Here is a 19,454-nt window from a genome sequence, read left to right as displayed (position 1 = left end):
TTTTAGTGATTTTTAAAAATTTCGAGAAAACTAACGTTAAAAAATTTGCGGTCCATACGTTTGTATCGGAAACTTTTTTTTTAAATTACAATATCTCAAAAGTTAAATAAGATTTTTTAATTCTATAAAAACTGGCTTGTAGTTTGTACTAAAAGCTTTCATTTAAGATACAATGTTATTTTTAGTAAAAAAAAAATGTGGGACCCCCCTACGCCCTTAAATATCTAAAATTTTGTTTTAACATTATGGTTAGCAGCAAGGTTGGCATATAAAAACATGTTGTTGAAGTAAATATATATTTTGTTGAGGAGTTCAATTCAATAGTGATTTGCCGATTGTTTCTCAACACGCAGTAAACCTTGCAACTTTTTTTAAACTGTCTTCCCACACAAAAAATCTTTTATTTTTAATTGTCAATAAAAATTTCTAAAAAACAACCTGTTTTTGAAAGAACAATAAATAAAACAAAAATCCTTTTTGCTTTTGTCTCTTACCCGCACAGATAATAGTAATTTTCACGCAGACAGCACCTCGTACAGCAAGCCGTGCGTCAGAGTGTGCCTCAAGTCCAACATGAGCGACCGGCAGCTTGTGCGGGTGCCCGGTATCCATGACAACGCCAACGACGTCAGCTTCCTTAGCGACCAGTGCGACGTGCTGGCGGTGGTGGACAGAAAAGGGAATTTCTCCGTTTACTACTTCGAAGTATCGGGTGGTGAGGGCGACAGCGACCGATTGAAGTTTGTTTTTGTTAGAAAAAAATATTAAGTTCAATAAATAACATGTGTGTTAAGTTTTTAAGTAAAATAATGTTTGTTTAATAATAAATGTTTGTGTAACAATAATTAAAAAATTATACAAATTTTTATATAACAATAAATGAAACAAACTATATAATATGTGTTTGTTTATGTAGACTATATTGTATCAGGTTTTATGTAATTAAAAAAATTTTTTGTTGATGCCACACTCTCAAGATAACTAAGGATGTTTTGAAGTTTTTGAAAATCTCAGGCTGACTCGAGACAGTTTTTTTTCATGAAAAACTCAGGATTGTTTTAGATTTTCTAAATAACCTCAGGACATAATTTTTTGGATGTTTAATGTAATTTAGTTTCAGTTTTTTGTTAATTTAATACCAATTTTGTTGAAATACTTGACTTTTGTAAAAGTTATAAAAACACACGATAACTCAGGACAGTGTCGCAGTGAGGGGGAGTTTGTTTAAAAAATAAGTAAAAAATATATTTTAAGAACTGCTGAGATTCGTGAAACTTACAAATTAAATTTTGGAAGTACCAAATTTAAATAAAAAATTGTAAAGCAGTTTCTTCTAGTACACTCAAAATATGATTTTGCATTTTATTATTGTTTCAAAATCTTAGCTTACCAAGCCTCAAAGTAAAGATTAAACTCAATACCACAAAAAAAAACTAAACATTTAAAACATTCACCAGGAAAAACCTTCTCTTCTACATTCCATCACCCTCAACCGCCTCAGACCAAGGTGAATCCCCCGAACAACAACCCGTATACCGAGTGTGTTGGGCGGCGGGGATGGAAGTTATGACGGGTAGCGAGGGAAGTTTGAAGGAGATGCTTCAGAACAGTGTGGAAGAAGTGAAGGACTTCCTTGTAACACTTTACTACGGAAACACCGTTCGTACCTTTTGTTATGTTTATAAAGTGCCATTATTAGCTATATTTTTATGATTATTTATAATTTAGTTTTACCTATTTCTTATTGTATCCTGAAAGACTTCCTCGTAACACTTTACTACGGAAATACTGTTCGTTATAAATACTAATTTTGATTTTTATTGATTATTTTTAGTACCATTCTTAGCTGATATTTTTTAGTTAATATGAAAAGTTTAATGTCGTTTTATTTTTACATAGTTGTAATCTGCTAAAATTTAAAAATAGCATGAATAGATTTAATACATCATAGCTTTCTAATAAAAAAAAGTTTAATACAAACACGCTTAAAGATGGTAATATATTTTAAATTTATTTATAATCAAAGGTGGAAATATGGAATGTTGCCAACATGATAAAGAAGTACGATTTGTTGAGCGAAAATGAAGAAAACAAAACCATTGAAAGATGCAATTTAGATAATAGCAAGGAAGTTCTCATCACATACAACGTCGATCATGTTAGTTTTGTTAGATAAATCCTTTATTTTGGATCAGGACATTTAAAAATTAAATCAGACTTCGAAATACACTTAAGTAGTTGTTTATTTTTCAAATACAGTTACATTTTAATTTAAAAAGTTTTCAGATTCAACCAATATATTAACACATTTATTTTGTTTATTGTTGCATTTATTTTTATCGAATTAACACCATTTATTGTTAATAAAAGACTTAAAACGTTAAGTCTTTGTAATGAAATTAGTTTAATTTATAAATTTTGTAATAATATATATGTTGTTTCTATATATTAGATGTTAAAACATCAAATAATAACATGTTGTTTGTTTATGTTATTGGAAGTGACGTATTACAATAATAAAATAAGTAAACTAATAAATAACAGTAACATAATTCTAAAGTTTATTTATACAGGGTTATTAAGTATAATTTATTCAACAATTGTCAATTCAAGCTAACGCCGTTTCACCTAGAAAGTTCTGTATACACGGAGTTGCCACAAAACCTGGAATTCGACAGTTTAGGCTAAAAAATCTGGAAAAACCTAGAGTGTATAACAATATTTACATATTAAGTAGTAAAATTTTGAATTGACACAAAAAGTCTATCACATGGATAATTTTTTTTATCATTGTCACTTTTTTATTAAAAAACACATTTAAAGTAGCTTTATAGTATCTTTTGAATGTTTTTATACTACTTAACACAGTTTTTATTTTAAAACTTAACTTTTTATTAAAAATGTAACTAAAAATGTGTACTTTCAAAAATCTAAAAGAAATTCAGAAAACCTGTAAGAAATTGCTCAAAAACCAATGGTAATATAGCTGAGCCAACACTTTATAACATTGATGGTACATAAATAAAACTTTTTGTATAAATATGCAGGAAGTGACGGACTGCAAGTTGTCACCGAACGGAGCCATGTTGTGCGTCAGCCAATCAGAAGGTTCCGTTTCGTTCGTCAAAATTGATCTCAAGTTTGAAGACAACACTGAAGAAAACTCAGTGTTAGTTTGATTTTTTTGTCTGTTTTTAGTTAACGATGTTTTTATATAGTTTATTTCAATGTTTTTCTTTAATCAAATTGAAAAATACAAGTTAAAATCCAAGACATTACAAATTTTTTAGAATGTTTTATGCAAGGACATTTAAATTATTAATACTATGTTATAAAATCCAATAGTTAGCAATATTTATAAACCTTACCTTTGTTTATATTACATATTTAGCTATTTTTTTAAACTTTAGTTTATTTAATATATCTTATGCAATTTTCTAAATTCAGACTTTTAACAGCTTATCTAAACTGCAGCACTTTTTACTTTATTGAAGTTTTCACTGAACATGTTTCGATTGCAGTTTCTTTAAATATTTTCAATTTTTTCTGTATTCTACAGACTTCAGCATCTGTCGGTATCAGATCAGCCCATTTCAAAATTGCACTTCTTCAACGACCTGTCAGGCAATGAGTATGTTTGTTTGTTAATTTACTAAATATTGTTGAATACATAAAAACTCTTGCTAGTTTACTTGTAGTAATTTTTCAATATTTATCTAATTTAATCTTAACATGCTAAACAATAAGGACTAGATTAGGGTATTTATTAATATTTCTTCTTATTTTACTGTATTAAAACTTAGCTAGACTCCAATTTATAGTAACAATTTTTAAAAATCAAATAAACAAAGATACAAATTATTTATAATGCAATAATAATTTATCTTTGTGTCATAAAACTCTTCTTTATAACAAAATAGTTTTTTCAAACTTACATAATTTGTTAATTTTGATAGTTGTTATTAATAAATACTAATGCAACTTAATTTGTTGTTTATTCAGAGAATTTTTATTTAACAGAGACACTTACTGGACCCACTTGCTGGTTGGTAGCAATAAAAACAGAGAAATTAGAATATTTGAAACCACCCAAGACTGGAAATGCTTGCAGGTTTTTTAAATTAGTTAGACTATTATCAAGTATTGTAGAGTTTTTTCTTAACAGGTTTTAATTAATTTTTCACTATGGATTTAAAGTTATTTTAGTTATGCTTATAAAGTATTAGTTTTCATAACTAATGAAAGTTACATGTTTATTTAAAAATATATATTAATATTATATATTATATTTTTTAATAATTTATTTTAACTAATTTTATATTAAATTTAAAAAAAAAATTATATTTTTTTATTTCTTCAGAAAAACAAAATTGATTTTAAAACTAAATTAAAAGCTTGGTTCATTAATTAGTATACTCTTTTTTAATTAATTATCAATTTAGAATTAAAATAGTCAGATTATATCTTAAATCGATATTTAACAAATAATAGTTAAGAAAAAGTAGTATATAAGAATTGACTAATAGACTTTATTTTAACTTAGTTTAACGCTCAACCTAACTTAGTGTATATTATCATAATATTTACTTATAATATTTGGTGCATGTATTTACAGACAATAAAGTTCGATGCACCTGTTGAAAACCCCGATGAATTGCCTGAACTCAAATTAGCTGTTTCACCCAATTTCGATTTCATAGTTGTTTCTGATGTTACTAGAAATGTTAGTATGTTTTAAAATATTTAAAAAAATAGTTTATTGTTATTTATTGTTGAAACTAAGAGCTTATAAGTGGCAATGAAACGAAAATTTTACTAACTATTTTTGATTTTATTGTCGTTTATGATGAAAATACTTGTCTAAATTAATCACCAAAGTTATGACTACCTTTAAATTTGCTATTAAAGACTAAGCTTTGATTTAAGAGTTAGTGAAGTTTTGTAAAAAATAGCAACTTTTAAATGACCTTATTAATCTTAGAGGTGTAAATTTTATTGAAATTATTTAATTAATAAAAAAAATCAACTCAAACAGATAATATACGTGTTCCGAATGCTGGTGAACTTGGATTTGAACACTGTGTACTTTCAAAACATGTCTTACTACAAGCTCACGAAACCAGTCATGTTCCTCGACTTCATAAGCTCCAAGTTGAAGAACGAGAATGTGCAGTCCAGTGGTCAGGACTCGTCAGGTAAATTGAAGTTATTAAATTAGTTGGTTGTATGTTTGTAAGGTAAATTTTTTACTTGAAAATTTCTTACCATTCATGTATTTAGCTTTATGTAAGGACTCGTCAGGTAAATTGAAGTTATTAATTTAGTTGGTTATATGTCTGTAAGTGATTTTTTTATTTAAACATTATTTACTATCAATGTGTTTCGCTTTATGTAAAGGTTATAGTTGAAAAATATCTAAATACTGAGTTTTAGTTTGATTATGATATCAGTTTTTGGAATGGGGAAACTATATATTTTTTTCAGCTGTTGTATTACTTTATCATAAGTTAGTTTAAAGTTTCTCTATTATTTTTATGATATGATTCATGATTTTCTTTATGATAAAAAAAAAACTTATATTAAGATGTAAGACTTTCAGTTTCACGGTATCAATTAAAACACATTGCCTGTACAACAAGCATATTTTTTGAAATATTTATTTACATGTGTTAACTTATACATATGTAACAAAAAACTAACCCGTGTGTTTTTGTATTTTTTGTTGAAGCAGAAAATAACGTAAATCGTCAAACACCAGATTATTCGAGCGATGAAGAAATGTACGTGGAAGGAATCACCGATAAAAATTACCAGCTGAAATTTTACGCGCTGCAGCCCGGGTTTGTTTGTTATTAAAACTTAATTTGAATTATGTTCCGTAATTGGATTTTTACAATGTACCGTAAAATAGTATGAAAAAATGCTAATACGAATATTGTAAAGAAGTTGTTTTTCACATTTAATGTAATTTTTTGCATTGCAGCTAAAAGAAGTTTCTGAGATGATTATATAACACAAGTAAATAAATCTATTGCATCATTTGTATACTAATAAGTAAAATTTTATATAAATACTGTTATTAAATAAACTTAATGTTTTTCAGTCAAATATTGGAAATGAAGACGGCTTACACAGAACCTGCAAACTTTCCCGAAATTTCTGGAAATTTTAACTACAACGAATTGGATGGTTCGCCGACTCACCAAGTTACTGTGAATAAATAGTTGTTGATTAGTATGAAATGAAATAATTTTTATAACAAAGTTCTTTAAATTTACAAAATAACAAACAAAAAATGTTTTTTTTATGCGACTTGTAAGATTTATAAATTTAAATTAAACTGCAAAAAGTATCAAAGCATCTAACCAATTTTTCAAACAAATTATTTCACTAATTATAAAAATACTTTCTACTTAAGAAATATTTGTACAAAAAGGTTAGCAACTACGACGGAGGTTACCATGACAACCATCACATAGTCCACCACGAAGATTCGCCCCAGAGTCCCTCGTCTCCACAGCAACCTGGGTTGGGATTTTCCCCCAACCAGAAGTTTTCAAGGTATATAAATCACCTAGATTGAATAAAAAAAAATGGTTGTAAATTGTTCTTAAGAGCAAATTTAGAAACATTTAAAGTATATACAAATGAGAATTGTTATAAAATTTAGTTATTTGTTAATATTAGTTATTTGATATTTTTTCTTTTCTGATTCTTAATCGAATAAATTTAACTAAAGTTTTGTTTTATTACGAAATTTTTTAGTTCTAAAAACCAACAGGGGTTATTCTAAGTATATAAGTATACTAAATAAACTGTAAGTTTTTAGGTATCAATTATTAGAATAAATAAAATAAATTTCTAGGTATAAATTATTGAAATATATTAAACACATTTTCAGGTATTCCGACCCTGACAGGGATTCGGCTCCCGAAGAAGAAGAAAATTCAAACGATGGAACTATGTCTAGTGATGAAATTTACGTGAGTTTTTATTCACAAAATATAAGAAATTGTGTTTGTTTGTTTTAAAATGGAATTGCGAATCGTTTACAAGGGTTAAAATTAATTTTGAAAACACAATATAAGTGTAGTGTAACATTGCAAGTAGTAAAATCAAGGGTTATTTTCGGTGCTTAATTATGTTTAGGTGTTTAAATGGAAATTAAGAGTATAAAGTTGTTTAATAAATATATATTATATATTATTATATTGTTTACTACGGAAGCTATGCATCTAAAGATTAAAAATAGTATTTGTTGGTCAGGTTGAGGGTATAGGTTTATTCATCAAAGTCTTAAGTTTTTTTTCTAATAATGTATGCAGGTACATTTAATGATGAAGAAAAACTCTTTAGGTTTACATACTTAATTAACAATGTAAAATCTGAAACAATAAAAAGTATAAGTATAAACACACATATTTACTATGAACACTGATATATAAGGCTATGATCTGTTGCTCAATTAGCTACAAATGTGGATTTTATAGAAAAATATAAAGTTATCAGATTTTATGTTTTCTATGCATAAAGTTCAATATGTATCATAATTTTGTACTGCGTAAGTAGTTTAATTTTTACAGATTAAAAAAATCCTTTAATAACCTTTCACTAAATCTCTAGTTATGTTTTAATCATTATTACTTTACATCGGGATTCATATGAACATTCGTTAAAAGTACTTAGATAATTTTAAGCTGTTATTATTAAATTACTTAACAAATCAATCACCAGAACCCTGTGGAAAATTGTCATGGCAACCTTCAGAATATGGCGGGTTCATCTGGGGACCAAGCAGATGTTTCCGATTCAACAACCCCTGAAATGCCTAGCAACGAAGAGGTTTCAACTTTTAAAATAAATACTTGTTGAATTTACATTCTAAGCATAATTTACTCACATTTTGTGATTTACAATCTAAATTGTTAAAAATATATCCATGTGCTGAAAATTGTTATTTATAAAACAATCAAGATAGGCATATATATATATATAAAACACATGATCATGAATATGACATGGATCAGTTCAAAATAAGAGTTTTTTAAAATAAAATTGAAAACGCAATCAACTGTTGGTTGAATAAACCACCATTTACTTTTTGTAATAAATTAATATTTTTTTCTAAATACAATTAATAATTATAAATATATTATTAAAATAAAAATTAATATTTTTATGAAACTTATATTTATTCAAGAACAAGTTCAGTTACCAAGCCAAGTTGCAGCAAGTCACACCTCCCAGCTTTCTTGCCAACAACAGCAACAAGGAACAGTTGCCTGGCAACAACACCTCCCGTCAGCTCTTCCCACCCCAGCATGACGACGATGACGTCATACTGGTGGGCGATGTCACCGCCGAGCTGCAGAAGGTTTCCATGGAAACTGTGAGTTTGGGAGGGGAAACACCTCAGCTGGTCGACAAGAAGATGAGTTTCAAGCAGTCTCCAATGTCGGCTTTCTGTGAGTTTAATTTTATTTTTGATGGACAGTTTGTTGATGGTTATAAGTGATTATATTTACGTGATAGGTTTACGTGATTAAATTTGACCTTTAGTTCAGCTCGAATTAAGCTGCATCGTAAACTTTCTTTATATTTTTAAAGAAAGCCCCCACAAAAAGATGAAAATGATTGATAAAAGTATAAAAACAGTATTGACAAAATCTGCTTTAATGCTTCCCTATATAATTTATATAATTTAATTTATTTTTTGTTTTTTTTTCAGCTGAAGTGAGCAGCACCACCAGCAGCGTTCACGGCGGCAAAGTTTTCGGCAAGCAGCCGCTCAACTGGTTCACCAGCGACAATCACCATGACAACCAGCAGCACCATGACAACCAGCAGCACGACGACCAGCAGCCTGGCAACAGCGGCAGCTGCGTGCTTGGCAACCAACCCGGCAGCAGCCCTGACGACGAGTCGGACGAGGAAAAACCTGAAACTTACATCTACGACACGAACATCAAGGTGGACGAGCCGAATAAGCAGCAGAACAAGTCGTTGATCGACATTCTGAAAATAGCCGGGTTCAACAGCAGAAGGGGAATTCCGGGTAACAGTCCTGCGAACGAAAGTCAGCAGGCAGGGACTTCGAACGACGCTGCCGTGCATAATAACAATGAGGCCAATGTTGTGAGTTTTTGTTATTGTTTTTTGAAAACAAGCTTTTAAATGTATGTCGTTTTAAACACAACTATTTTACAAGAGAGATTAAATTTTAAACAAAATAAATGCAAATAAATTTATATATAGATAAGCCAATAGTTATACAGTTGTTATTTTCATTTGGTTTTTCTGCCCAAATGAGATTTTGTTAAATACTTTGAAACACAAGTATACACAAACAAAAATAATTAAAAAATTAAAACAATTCCACTTCTTAACAGCACCCTCAAGCGCCGAATCACCGGGTTTCCCCCGACTTGATACCTTCCTCCCACCAGCAACAATCACTTTCTCATCAGGTGGACCTCGTCACTTCGCAGCCGGCACAGATTATGACGTCACAAGCGGTCGACCTCCACCCCAATCAGTTTAGGGAAAATCCCATAAATGAAAATGAGGAAGCTGAAGAAAATATTTTCAACGATTGTGAGTATTCTTATGTTTTCAAAATATTTGTACGCAAATGACTAAAACTTAAGATTAACAACTAAAAATTTAAATATTTTTTTACAAAAATAATTTTTATTTTGATTATCAAGGTTATCAACTTACTTGTTAAAATTATATTAACCAATAAATTTTGATATGTATAAACATAATTTTAAAACAAGATTTTTTAAATATTTTTCAAGATTATAAACTTGAAGTTTTACAATTAATTTTCAGTCGCGGCGCCTTCCAACGCGCCTACCGCTCAAGCTAATTTGGTCCAATCAGCGTCGAGCACGAGATCAAACGACCAATCACAGGAGAGGATAAAATATGAAAACGCTCCCGACCTGACGTCCAAAATGGTTTCAGCCGCTGCGAAGTTTGTTTTGTTTCTGGGCTGTAAGAGAATAAAATAGAGCTTTTTAGTATTATTTAATTGTTTTTTTGTGTATCTGTTATATAATTTACACTAAAGTAAAAATTCCAGAAGTAATATTAACGAAAAGTTGTTTGAAACAGTTTCAAACTTTGAAGTAGTATATTTTGTTCTTAGTTAATAACTTATATATATTGTTAAAAATGTCCCTGAAACTGCTAAAAGTTTTTAAACCGTTTAGATTACATGACGCTTTAAATTTATAATGGGTTTAACCTTTGTACTTTAATATAAACGAAACAACTAAATTATGCTCAGAGCCAAACCTCATACCGCACCTCAAGTTTCAGAAGTGGTGAATACCCGCGAAAGAAACGTCTCAACTTCGTCCACACACGCCACTGCGGGGTCCAACTACAACCCTGCAAATGTCAACTACATGGAAGATGTCAATAGTGCTCCGTCAGCGCTCAGATCCAGGTGAGAGAGTTGTAATAGATATTAAGTTATAATAAGGTAATTGTTAGTACATAATAGATAAGGTAATTGTCGATCAAAGAGCGTATAAAAAGGTAAAAGATCGATACTTTTATGTGTTTCAAAAAAAGTTCAGACAAGTCAATTATATTTGATCTAAACAGCATATTACTAATTTTACCCTTAAGTTTAAATTGTTTGATTTGAACACGCTTGATAAACCTCCGTGGAATTCATCATATAATGTTCCATAAAACATCACAATTTCTAATCACAACATAACAGTACTCTGAGCCACATTGCGAGCGCGGATCGTTTGAGCCAATCGCACGACAGCAACCTCCACCAATCACAACAAGGCGTTGACGAAGAAGTGCAAGTTGAAGCCGATGACAACCAGGTACGTTTTGTGAACAAGTATAATATTTTTGCTATGACTTTCTTCGTGGTGAATTTCATGAATGTACTTATAATAAGGCTGTGTTATAAACATTATGTTTTGCCAATAGACTGTTTGTTATTTAATCTTGTTGTTGAGTTGAAATATAATAATAAAGTAAAAGAGTTGAAAATTTTGAACTTAAAACTCACTAGTTTTAAACGCTATCTGTTCACGTAAAACAAAAAATAAAACTTTTAAACAAACAAATTTTTCAACAAAGTCCTTTAAATTCAACGTAAACGCGCAGAACATGGCAGCAACTTTTTACTTTTTGTTACTTTTTCTCACATTTGAAAGTAAACAGAATAATGAAATGGTATTAAATAATAAACTTGTAGCTCACGAACGCAAAAGTTTATCCGTTTTTTAAAACATAAAAAAAAAACTTTCAAAGTAAAACAAAGTCAACTAAAAAAATCACCAAAAAACGCGCCAACCATCGCAGCAACCGTCCACAAGCGATTGCAGCAACGCGGCGATGCTGCAGACGATGCGGCAGTTCCAAGAGACGATGCTGCACATGCAGCAGGAGTTGATGGAGGTGAGGAAGGACTTGAACGAGCTGAGGATCCAGGGGCAGGTGCAGCGGGACATGTGCCGCAGGATAGACGACCTCGGCAAGAACCTGCAGAGGCAAGGTTCGGGGATTGAGTTGAATATGATAATTTCTTTTTATTAAACTAATGTTTTTGTTTTTGGATTATTTCTTAATGTAGTCCAACCATTACTTTAGAAAAGTTGTTTTAAGAATTGAAGTTTGCTAAGTTATACTCTATATACCAGGGTTTTCCAAACCCATTTCTTTAAAAGCCCTAATGTATTGGCGATTATCCTTTAGGGATGATTTTTACTCACTTTGAAAAACTCTATAATGTTTGAATTTGAGATCCATGAGTGTTACAACCCACTATACGGTTTCCATAACAACCAACACCCTCATAAACAGACGCGCAAACGCAGCAGATGTTCAAGCAGATGGACCAGCTGACCAGGACGTGCCACCACGAAAACACCAAGCTGTTCAACCGGAGCCAGCAGCAGGCCAATCAGATGATGAGCCACGCGATGTCGGCCAATCAGATGCCTCGGGTGTCGGAGTACCAGGTGAAGCAGGTGATCGAGCAGGGGGTGGTGAAGGAGATCAACCAGAAGTGCATACCGAGTTCGTTGCTTGCATAAAATTATTATTTTTAAGTTTTTTACAAGATTTTATATTTTTTCCAGTTTTCACCACTCGTTTATTTCTTTTTGATATTTTTTATTTCTTCAAATCAAAATAAAATAAATGAAAAGATTAACCTTTTAAAAGCTCAAAATGTTTTGGCGTTTAAAGGTGTTTTCATTTATCTTCGCAATGTATTTGCATTTGGTTGTGATTTTAAATGTTTTCTTTGTTTCGAATATTCGGAACAAAAATTTCAAGCTTCATGTTTAAACTGTTATAAAAAATTTGATAATCAATAAAATTAGGACTAATTTTGCAGTGAAACGCAATTAACTAAAAGTAACAACCAAAGCACAAGATAATTAAGGGAGTTACTTAAAGTTATTAAAAACTTGTGACTTGAATAATTTTGAAGTGAAAAACATTTGAACAACGCTAATAAACTGAACACAATATAGCCAAGTTAGTTATCACACATTATATCATATAACATTTAACACAGAGATCAACTCGGTAATGGAGCAATCGATGCAGAAGGTGTTGGGCTTGGTTCGACAAAAGTTGGATCACGGAGACCAAAATATCCAGCGCTTCATTCAGAACCATGTGGAGAGCAAGGTTTAATATTTGTGTTAAATGTTTTACTTGTATTAAACAAGGAAAAGAAGACAGAAAATATCAAGTTGTAAGTATTCAACATTAAACGCTTCTAAAGTGAACACTAATTTAATTTTTGATGCAAATACTATGCTTAAAATTTGTTGCCAACAAAAACATCGGCGAAAATCAGCGGAGCAGAAGCCTGGTATGCCGTGAGAACAAGCCCGAGTTTAACATAGTTGTTGGGTGATTGTTTTGGATGTCAAACTTTGATGTTTGATACTTGAAGTTTAAAAAAAAAAAACTTTTGCTTCTTATTTTTTTGTTTTTACATCTAATTTGCATTCCTTACATGTATTTTTTTTGCAACTCTAATTATTTCAAACTAAGAGTCTCTTAACATCCAACCCTTTAAAAGTAAACATTATTTGTTCCACTATTTTTCTTAGCTCTATTTTTCCACCGAGGTTTTTTAAAACAATGTTTTGATGAGAATAAACTAAAATATAATTTTATTGAAATCAAAGCACCTAAAAGCTTATCTAAAATACCCAAAGACACCCAATCTTTAGTCATACTTATCTGAACCATAACGCTGTCAAACCTAAAACTCCTTACCCCATTTTTCCCCTCCTTCTCTCGAGTCCTTTTGTTGATGTAACGGAAATCCCCCAATATTTGATGAGTCAGCATGAAAAAATATAAAAATTGATGTTTTAAATTAGTTTTTAATATGTATGGGTAGGGTTGGTTAGGGTTAAGGGTACAAATATTAAAAAAAAAATTTTTAATTGATGATTCAGCAAACATTAGGGGAAACACCTTTAAAATTGAACCCTTAAAATCAATTTTTTAGGAGATGACGCAGAAGATGACGAGCTTGTTCGGCAACGAGGTTCTGGGGTTCATGAAGAAGGTCTTGCCGGGCATGATGCACCAGTGCGTGCAGGAGCCCGTGCAGCACACAGTCGACCAGATGTACCTCAGGTACTCGCAGCTGTTCAGCGAGGGCTACAACACAACCGGTTGGTGGAATTTGATTATTATATTTATATGAAGTAAACACCCAGTGAAGAATATAATTATTGTTTTAATGATGATTATTGTTAATTAATTTATATATGTTTTAATTAATATTAAAGTATAGTCAGCTGTTCAGCGAGGGAATTCTACCAACACGACCGGTTGGTAGAATTTGTTTTTTTTAAATTTATTTCTTGTATGAAGTTAACATTTATAACTAATAATTAAGGGCATAGGGGGGTCCCACATTTTTTTTTTACTAAAAATAACATTGTACCTTAAATGAAAGCTTGTAGTACAAATTACAATCCAGTTTTTATAGAGTTAAAAAATATTATTCAACTTTTGAGATATTGTAATTTTTATAAAAAGTTTCCGATACAAACGTATAGGACCGCAAGTTTTTTAACGTCAGTTTTTTCGAAAATTTAAAAAATCACTAAAAACCTATCTCCTCCTTCAGTTTTTGAGCTAGAGACCTCAAACTTTCAGGAAATGTCCCTTTTGTAATTTAGAAGACTTTGAATGTTGGAATTTTGAAAATATTGAAAAATAAAAATTTCAGATAAAAAAAAAGTGGTTTTTTTTTAATAAAAATTTTATTTTTAAAAATTTAAAAAATTCCTGCATTCAATCTTTTTAAAACTTAATAATACACTTTCTGTTAAAATTTGAATAAGATTGCTTAAGAAATGAAGGAGGAGATAGATTTTTAGTGAAATGGTCTTTTTTCGCATTTTTAGTTTGCGCCTTCCATAGGGAACCTATTGAGGTCACCGACTTTGATCGCTCATATGTCAAAAAATACTTTGAATTTTTTCAAGCGGTTAAAAATGTCTGATAGCTCAGATAAAACTCAATAAAATAAGATCAACCTGTAAAAATCAAGATGGACCCCCTATGCCCTTAAAACATTATTTAACTTAACTGTTTGGTAGAATTTGTAATTTGTTTATTATATTTATGGGAAGTAAAGACCCAGTGAAGAATATAATACGACTAGTTTATAGAATTAATTCTACTATCATGTTATGAGTTATGATAAATTACTTTTAAGTTTATTTATTTGAAGTATTCGCAACTGTTAAGTATGTTACAACTTGTTGGTAGAATTTAACTGTTATGTATATATTAGGGTTGCTACTTAACCGGGAATTTGGGAAAAATCTGGAATTTAGGAAATTTTGAAAAAAAAATCCTGGAAAAACCTTGAATTTTGAACAAAAATCACTGAAAAACCTGGAAAAACTATAAATTTAACAATTTTCACATGTTCGTTTCAAAATTTCGATTTGACACAAAAAATCTGTCATATAAACAATTTTTTTTTGTTATTATCAACAAGTTTTTTTATTAAAAAACATATTTAAAGTAGCTTTACAGTATCTTTTCAATGTTTTTATTCTATTTAACACAGTTTTTTACCTTAAGTTTAACTTTAAACTTTAGACCCGAAATGTGTAGTTTTAAAACCTGGAACATTTTTTGAAAAAACGAGTGGCAACCCTGATATATGAACTAAAGAACCTGTGAAGAATAAAATACAACTAGTTGGCATAATTAATTGTGTTAACATATTTTAGAGTTAGGATTAATTATTTTAAAGTTTATTTATTTGAAGTATTCGCAACTGTTCAGTAAAGGGTACAATACAGCTGGTTGGTTGACTTGATTGTTTTTAAACTCTAATTATCACATGAATAATTTGCAATTGTTTAATGATGGACGTAGTACATTAAATTGATATTATTAGTTATTTTATTCATAACACATTTTTACATTTGTACATTTTTTTTTATAAAGTACTAACAGTTGCTCAGTAAAGGGTTTGATTCATCTAGTTGGCGTAACTTTAAACTGCTTGTTAGATTCAAAGTTCCAAATGTGTTTTCAGAATAAAATTTGTTTTAATTTTTTAAGTAATTTTATTACATCTTACCTTATAAAGTTTTCATTGGTAAAAAAAGTTCTTTGCCAAGCAGTGTACTTAAAAATATGTTTCATATCCAGATATGAAGAAAACTATTTTTAATATAAATAATAGCTTAGATTAAAAAATTAATTGATATCAAATTTTTAGTAAACGAACAAACTGCAAACACGATGAAGATTTTGTTGCAGCCTTTTGAAGAAGTAAACAAAAATTTGAATGAGCTAAATAATAATGTTATTACGTTGCACCAGAACAATGAAGAACTCAAAAACTACGTAAAAGAATGGTTTGTTTTGTTGATGATGATATAACATACTTCATTTGTTTTGTTGTTAATAAATTTGTGTTTAAGGTTCTTTTGGAAACCCTTGCATTTAAAACGAGAATGGTCAGTTTTATTGGTAGTTTTGGATTAAGTTTTTACTTCATGTGTGTGTGTTGTAATTTTTTATTTTCTGACGGGTGTTAACATGGTTACAAGGGACTTGTGGGTGAAAATTTAGGTGTAATTGTGTTACGGTGGTGTTTAGTTTTATTTTAACTGCTGTATAATTGTGAAAAGGTTCTCAATAAATGTCTCAATCTTATCATTCTTCACAAATTTGTATGATGATTTTTTCTGAATATGTAAACTTTTAATAGTAAGGAATTAATACTTTTTTTGGTGTTTGTAGGTTTTGATGCTGATATTTTGTATATATTTTTTAATTTAAAGTATTCTTAAGGACTTCAGTTAAAAAACTATGAATAGCTTTTAAAACATGTTAAAAACTTGGAAAAACCATGTAAAGTAGTGAAGTTTCAACTCGACACAAAAATCTATTGAATAGATTAAAATGTTTTGTCATCATCAAAAGTTTCTTTTATTAAAAACTATATTTAAAGTAGCTTTACAGTATGTTTTCAATATTGTTTTAATAAACAGTTTTTTACTTTAAACTACAAATAGACCAAAAAACGTGTAAATTTAAAAACCTGGAAGATATTCAGAAAACCTGGAAGAAATTTATAAATAACCAGTGGTCACCCTGCTACTACGCTAACGAAGTTGAAGCTGTTAATAAACACAACATATATAAAGATGATAATTAATAATAACACACAGTGTGAACGAAGCATTGAAGGACCATCTCGGCAACCTGCAAGGCAACATGCTCCAACCACCCAATCAGGACAACTCAATTGACTCGAAGATCGACAGTGCTTTGAAGAGGGGAAATGTAGATCAGGCGTTGGGCATTGTTAGTTTAGTTATCAACTTTGTTTGAATCATGATTAGTTTTTTATGTTATCTTGTATCTTAAATTGTACCAAGAGTTTGTAATCTATTCAATGTTACTTTTGTTGCTGTTGCCATCCAAATACGTCTGTTACGAAGCAGACGATTGAATAAAAATAATTTAAATAGTTGTTTATAAAAATATACTTCATAATATCATGTTCGCAAGCACTAAAACAGCATAAAATATTAACAGAGACATATTCGTTTTAACTAGAATTTTAAATCTCCTAATATTCCACCACAATATTAATCTATTAAATACTTTACCTTAGTTTATGAAAAAAATCTCCCATATTATGTAATGAGTTTTTTCTTCAAAAAATAAACCTAATAAAAAATTAACAAAAAATCCCCTAATACAGGCGCTGAATGCAGAAAACTTGGAAGTTGTGATGAGGACATGCCAGATGGGCGTGGGCTGTGACGTCATAACCGCCAATCCGTGCCCGCTGAGGCAGAACACGCTGTTCGCTATGATCCAGCAGCTAGCCACCGACCTCTCCACTCAAACCGAACTCAAACTAGAGTTTGTTTTCATAAATAAAAATTATCAACCGTAAACAAATAAGTTTATCTATAAAAAATATTGTGTTGTTACTCACGACTCTGCTTGGTCTTTTATTGTGATCGTTAATAAAACCGTAATTTATTCTTTTTTGTAACTAAATTATTAATCTTCAACATACTTGTCGAAATACAACGTCTTTTTCCCAGTGTATAAAAAGACTGCTAAAAGATAAAATATTACTATAGATAAGTAGTAGAAAACCATATATATTGATTAACCAGATAATAAACTTTATAATTTCACACAACCTAAACTGAGCTAACGGCGTTTCAACGCTATATAATTTTATGTTGATACAACTGACGACTTTTCACTACCTCATATTTACATCATAATACAACTAACGACGTTACAAATCTCTATAACGACATTTTTACTATCCAACAGCTTGCTACTGGCGTGCGTGAAGCAGGTGGACCAGCAGGGCCAGTACTCCACCCACATCCCCAAGCTGTTCAGCGACCTGTCGGCCGACCTGACGCAGGCCATGTGCCAGCCGCGAGTGCAGGAGCTCATCAGGCAGCCGGGCGGCAAGGTGCTGGAGAAGCTGATCAACTTGCAGCGATTGAGCAGGTGAGTTGTGAGAAATTGCTGACTTTTTCGTACTTCTAACAGTTTTTAGGACTGTGTTTTTTGTTTTTGAGAGTTGTCTTGATACAGCAATGTCCTGTTTTAATGGTAAATATGAAATTTAAACATTTTAAAATTCTGCTGTTAATTTTAAATTAATAAATTATGTCAGTGCTGTGTAGTTTTCTTACTAATTAAAAATTTTTTGAATTAGGTGTATTTATTGATTTCGTGACAAGGTAATTAACTTTTACTTATTGATACTAATTACAATCTATCTTCAAAGGGTTTATGTATCATAATCTTTTTTTTGTGTTTATTCCAAGTGGAACAGATAATAAATTGGGAAGAAAATTGAAGGAGTTGCTGATGAAAAGAGACTTAGGTATGCTAAAATAAACAAATAAAAAATTTTGTAGGTAAGCCCTGAGCAAGTTTGATCAGATTAGGAAAGTCATAATTATGTATGGATACGATGGAAATTGGCTATTTTGTTTGGGCTAAATGTGAATAGTTATGCTGATTTTCAACAAAAAACTTGTCAAATATATTTTTCAATTTTTCGATTTTTTGAAACTACCGAACTTTTGTACTATTTGAAATATTATCATTTTTTGAACAGGTACATTTTTTCATCATTAGTTTTTGTTTGGTGTTGCTAGTACAATTAAATAAATTAAACTGATATGACTAATTTAATCTTGTGTAAAATGTTTAATTACCTGACTTTTTTGTTGTTGATATATTTGCAACTTATAGTCGTTTATTAAAAGTATATATGTTTTGTAAAGTTATAAAATTGTTAATAATGTTTTATATCTATAAAGTTCTTAACTTAACATGGTGTATTTAAAACTGTTTAACCTGTAAAATGCTGTTAATTAAAAGTTTTTGTTAAGTGATCTTTTCTGTTTATTTTTTTCATTCTTTATAAGAATTTAAGAAAAAAACTAGGATATTAAATATAATTACATACATATGTTTTTATTTGAAATAAATTAGTAAAGTTTTGTATTTAATAAAAGTTACTTTGATTTTTTAACTATTTTCCTGCTATTTCTAATGAATTTTAGTCCTACTTTTTTCCATTTAAAACTTCTATGTTAGTAAAAACGAATAATTCAATTATTTTTTAGTTGATATATTACAAATCGTTGTTCTTTGTATTTTGCACATTGAGTATTTTATTTCATTAGTGTTTTTCATCAACATTTTCTTTATAGAGTTATAAAATTTACAGAAAAACTAAAACAGTTGAATTTAAAAGTACTTTATACTTAACTGGTCCATATAAAATTTCAATAAATTTAAACTAGCTATACATCGGATAACTTCAAGTATTTTCTCATATATTATTAAATATTTCCTTATAAGCGGTTGAATGCAGTGTGTATATGTATATCGCGTTGCTTTATAAT

General features: G+C 29.9%; 1 protein-coding gene across 2 annotated transcripts in view; it reads left to right on the top strand.

The window, feature by feature from the left end:
* LOC145849719 (uncharacterized) overlaps positions 1 to 19,454 on the top strand; it is a 23,880-nt gene extending 4,426 nt beyond the window's left edge. Inside the window, exons 6-33 of one of the 2 annotated variants that reach the window (XM_082954752.1) lie at positions 524 to 740; positions 1,458 to 1,659; positions 2,027 to 2,158; positions 3,048 to 3,169; positions 3,560 to 3,631; positions 4,021 to 4,111; positions 4,616 to 4,723; positions 5,036 to 5,195; positions 5,759 to 5,840; positions 6,104 to 6,212; positions 6,437 to 6,561; positions 6,902 to 6,983; positions 7,735 to 7,842; positions 8,201 to 8,465; positions 8,729 to 9,135; positions 9,390 to 9,594; positions 9,835 to 9,979; positions 10,295 to 10,456; positions 10,739 to 10,853; positions 11,341 to 11,533; positions 11,842 to 12,057; positions 12,563 to 12,678; positions 13,529 to 13,685; positions 15,764 to 15,902; positions 16,722 to 16,857; positions 17,261 to 17,424; positions 17,854 to 18,039; positions 18,456 to 19,454. In XM_082954752.1, the coding sequence (XP_082810878.1) occupies positions 524 to 740; positions 1,458 to 1,659; positions 2,027 to 2,158; positions 3,048 to 3,169; positions 3,560 to 3,631; positions 4,021 to 4,111; positions 4,616 to 4,723; positions 5,036 to 5,195; positions 5,759 to 5,840; positions 6,104 to 6,212; positions 6,437 to 6,561; positions 6,902 to 6,983; positions 7,735 to 7,842; positions 8,201 to 8,465; positions 8,729 to 9,135; positions 9,390 to 9,594; positions 9,835 to 9,979; positions 10,295 to 10,456; positions 10,739 to 10,853; positions 11,341 to 11,533; positions 11,842 to 12,057; positions 12,563 to 12,678; positions 13,529 to 13,685; positions 15,764 to 15,902; positions 16,722 to 16,857; positions 17,261 to 17,424; positions 17,854 to 18,039; positions 18,456 to 18,459 (4,220 nt within the window). In that variant the 3' untranslated portion in view covers positions 18,460 to 19,454. Of the gene's footprint in view, positions 1 to 523; positions 741 to 1,457; positions 1,660 to 2,026; positions 2,159 to 3,047; positions 3,170 to 3,559; positions 3,632 to 4,020; positions 4,112 to 4,615; positions 4,724 to 5,035; positions 5,196 to 5,758; positions 5,841 to 6,103; positions 6,213 to 6,436; positions 6,562 to 6,901; positions 6,984 to 7,734; positions 7,843 to 8,200; positions 8,466 to 8,728; positions 9,136 to 9,389; positions 9,595 to 9,834; positions 9,980 to 10,294; positions 10,457 to 10,738; positions 10,854 to 11,340; positions 11,534 to 11,841; positions 12,058 to 12,562; positions 12,679 to 13,516; positions 13,686 to 15,763; positions 15,903 to 16,721; positions 16,858 to 17,260; positions 17,425 to 17,853; positions 18,040 to 18,455 lie in introns of both variants that reach the window. The other variant, XM_082954751.1, reaches the window with a different exon arrangement.

This window comes from Thalia democratica, chromosome 2 (assembly GCF_965202585.1).
Source record: "Thalia democratica chromosome 2, ktThaDemo2.hap1.1, whole genome shotgun sequence".
NCBI lineage: Eukaryota > Metazoa > Chordata > Thaliacea > Salpida > Salpidae > Thalia > Thalia democratica.
This window is presented reverse-complemented; position numbering and strand designations above follow the sequence as displayed.